Source organism: Alnus glutinosa, chromosome 10 (genome assembly GCF_958979055.1).
Source record: "Alnus glutinosa chromosome 10, dhAlnGlut1.1, whole genome shotgun sequence".
In the NCBI taxonomy this organism is placed as follows: domain Eukaryota; kingdom Viridiplantae; phylum Streptophyta; class Magnoliopsida; order Fagales; family Betulaceae; genus Alnus; species Alnus glutinosa.
Genome location: NC_084895.1, coordinates 23,374,211 through 23,377,820, shown reverse-complemented (window position 1 = coordinate 23,377,820; position 3,610 = coordinate 23,374,211). Strand labels below are relative to the sequence as shown.

Genomic DNA, 3,610 nt, shown 5'->3' with positions numbered 1-3,610 from the left:
GTGAAGGGTTGTTGTGCAGTTGTTGTGATGATGTTGTACAAGAATCAAATCCCGATGGAGAATCATATCTCGTTTGCTAATAAGAGTTGTTTAGCCACGTCAGCTAATGGCCAAGTCATGCTTATCCACGTTGTAAAATCTATATATTCATACCTCATGAAATTATATATTTTTCCTCTTTGCAAAAAGATAACGTCGATTCATTTTTCCTTTTAGTGTCGTGCATTGCACGCGTTGTCCGAAAGGTTTATCACGTGGGCCGCACCTGACACGCCAACTTTTAAATAATTTGAAAATTCTCTCGCTCACTTTCAAAGAAAAAAAAATAACGATAAAAAATTGAAGAGCCGAAGAAAGAAATAGGACATCTGCAACAGTCGGAGGGAGAGCCTCTGCCTCAGACCACCGTTGGTTGTTGACTTAGATTCGCTCGCTCGCAAAATCATCTTTCTGGGTAATCTTGAAATTATCTTGTTCTTTTCTCCTTTTGTTTTTGAATCGTCTTCTGTGGATTTCTCTGTGATAATTCGTGAAACTTGAACATGGGTTGGTGAAGAATTACTCTTACTGGGAGTTTGGTTTTATTCTTTAATATGCACAAAGCTCTTTATAATTTTTCTGGGTTTTTTTTTTTTTTAATATATTTTTGTCTTCTGAGGAATTCTATGTGATAATTCGTGAAACTTGAACATGTGTTGGCAAAGAATTGTTCCTGATGATTGTTTCATTAGTGGAAGTTTGGTTTTATTCGCGAATATGCACGAAGCTAAGATCTTTTTCTTCTGGGTTTTTGTTTTTGAACAAATTCGAACGCTTCATGCTTCTGAATTCAAGCTTTGTGCTTAATTGGCTCGTTTAGTTTGAATCTTGAGATATGTTGTACACTGAGGTACGAAAAATTGGATGTATGGTATCTTATTGGTAGTAAACAGTACCTGAAAATTTCAGGGATTTTTTTTTTTTTTTTAAGTTGGAACAAGAACAGATTTTTGATACAGACGATGTGAAGTAGATAGGAAAGAGTGAGGTTTGTGCTGATTGATCAGATAATAACTTTTGATTTTGGGGAAGTTGTGACAATCTAAGTTCTTGAGAGCACTAAAAGAAACCAATCAATTTTTTTTGATATTTCCCTTTGTGGGTTTTGGCCTGTGCTGGGTCCTGGCTGCGGTAGAGATACTTGAGATTGGATTTGAAGGGGCGTTTATGTGTTAACCCCATGGTTTCGGCACAGATATTGGATGAGAAAATCGTAGACGGGGGGCGGTTTTGGTGATAATACGGGAGTTTGAGGAGGTTTAAGGGGAAATTATCTTATGCTTCTCTTTGGAGTTAATTTTGTAAGGCTAGAAGTGGAGGGACTACTAATCATGTGAGGCATTTAGCCTCATATTTGTGTTGGTTTTGGCGATCATATGGGAGTTTGAGGAATTTTAAGGGAGAATGGAGAATATATCTTATACGCTTCTTTTTTTTTTTGAAGCTAAACAGTTACTTAATTTTGTAGGACTAGAAGTGGAGGCACTACGAACCCACGAGGGATGTAGCTAGCCTCCTATTTGTGTTAATTTGTGGATTTGCACGGTCCCATGGTTTATGGTGTCTCAAACCCTATAAGATTTAATATGGTGGGTGAGGTCATTGGACTTGAACCCATGGAGTGTGAGTTGCTTACCAATCTGAAGAGAGAAAAAAGGAAGGTCTATGGTACTTATTTAGAAATGATAGTTCAACAAAGAAAGATTTATGTAAGGACTTCAACATCTCCAGAGGTTTAGTTAAAATGTTGACAATAAACAAGGAGCTTGGTAGCTTGCACAGTTATGTGAGATTTGTATGGCTTTCTACTAAATCTTTCTTTATACATTGGTGCAAAATAAGTGATTAATATACTGATATCTAAGGTTCTATATTCAATGATCTAGAGACCAATTCAAAGTATCAAAATGTTTAGAAGTTTCACTTTGTTATCTTCCATCTCATTATCCTAAAGAAGAAATGGCAGATTCCTAGTGGACATGAGGGATTTCATCCCATTAGCTTTCTGGAAATGTTTGTAATATCTGGTGCAGGTTTTGGGGAAATGGGTGATGCTTTCTTGGGAAGGTTTTCCCTCTTTCAAATTGAAATTCGACGTATTGAGGTGGAATTTAGAGTGTGTTTACAGTTGATGTAGTTCTGATTAGTAGAATGCAGTCAGGAGTGGTTTGCAAAATGGATTGTTATGAAACTTTTGATGACATGAATTAGAAGTTCCTTTCCTTTTTGTTTTTTTTCTTGTATTTCCTCCTTTACAAGATGTTAAGCTAGGTAGAGAATATGCATTGATCTTTTTTGTTTGTAAGTTAGTTGATGGGGTGTTTCGAGATTCTTTAAAGTTTCAAGGATTTCGAGGCATCAAGGGTTCTTTTATTTTTAGTTGATGGGGTGTTATCCAAATTAGTTACTCGGTCAGTGCCAGTCTAAATTGAACATCTATTTGACTGGAACGGGGATGAAAGTCAACTGTATCAAGTTTGAACAATTCTAAATTAAAGTTTTGCTGATCAAATTATGATTAATTATAACTTATGTGTGAATGGGTAGTTTTACTTTTTGCTCTATGCATTTTGGTAATCAAGCTCTCTTGTTATTATTTCCGGGTATTTTTTCCTCTGAGATCACTAATTTTCCAAATTGTGTCTAAATACTTGCTGAACAAACAGATTGTTGGTTTATGGATAAATCAGAGACTCCTGAGGAGGTGACTCGAGAGTCGCTTATTGCCATTTCTAATTCTCTACCAGATAAGGACCCCACTTCAAAACTCTTGTCCGAAAAGTTGAATGGTGAGAATCTTGTTGGAGGGATTGATTACAGTGGAGAAGAGAAGTACAGGTCTAAGCTGATTTCTATTTCCTACACGCAGTCACCAGATACTGGGGGTCTACCTGTTGCTGGGGGTCTACCTGTTACTGGGGGTCTACCTCTTACACCAGGAGGCCTACCTGTTACACCAGGAGGTCTACCTGCTACGCCTGGAGAACACAAGGGCTAGCCTGGATAGCCGGTCCTGTCTAATGAATACTGTGGTATGTTGTGCTGTAGAACTGTAGTAATTTTGAGCGCATGGATATGGTGAATGGGTGATGCCCTATATGTTTTTCTGGAAGTTGATGTTATTGTAAAATAAATCGCATACAGAATTGTGCACTGTTTTGAGTGGGGAAGCTTTATTCAGGCTAATGAATGAAGATACATAACCATCTTCCTTGCTAATTCCTTCTTTCATGATACAAGTTTCTGTTTCAAATTGCAAATGCTTAATTTTTGTTTATTTGTTAGGTGTTTGATATTTCTGCTCTTGGGGTGTGTGCGCACGTGTTTTCAAATGCGCTTTAAAGAATGTTCTCATGAGGTGATATACAGGAGCTTGTTCTGCACATCGCTTTGTAATTGAAATTAGTTTTGCTTTTTTCTTTTCTTCAAAATTTAAATAAAGTGTTTTGGCTTTATAAACTGTTGTGGTTGGTATTCCTTTTTACCACCCACACACACACTTGCGCACGTGTAAATATATATTGCGATATTACATCGCTTACATTTAGATTGATATCTTGTTGAGTCCTTT

General features: G+C 37.0%; 1 protein-coding gene across 1 annotated transcript; it reads left to right on the top strand.

Moving 5' to 3' along the window:
- The first annotated feature begins 297 nt into the window (after positions 1-297).
- Positions 298-3,258, top strand: LOC133880378 (uncharacterized). The gene is made up of 2 exons (XM_062319331.1): positions 298-454; positions 2,706-3,258. The coding sequence occupies exon 2, from the start codon at positions 2,717-2,719 to the stop codon at positions 3,035-3,037; it is 321 nt and encodes a 106-aa protein (XP_062175315.1). The 5' UTR covers positions 298-454; positions 2,706-2,716; the 3' UTR covers positions 3,038-3,258.
- Positions 3,259-3,610: the final 352 nt, after the last annotated feature.

Bases quoted from the DNA above. Each gene is read 5' to 3' on its own strand.
- LOC133880378 (XM_062319331.1), top strand. From the start codon at position 2,717: ATGGATAAATCAGAGACTCCTGAGGAGGTGACTCGAGAGTCGCTTATT.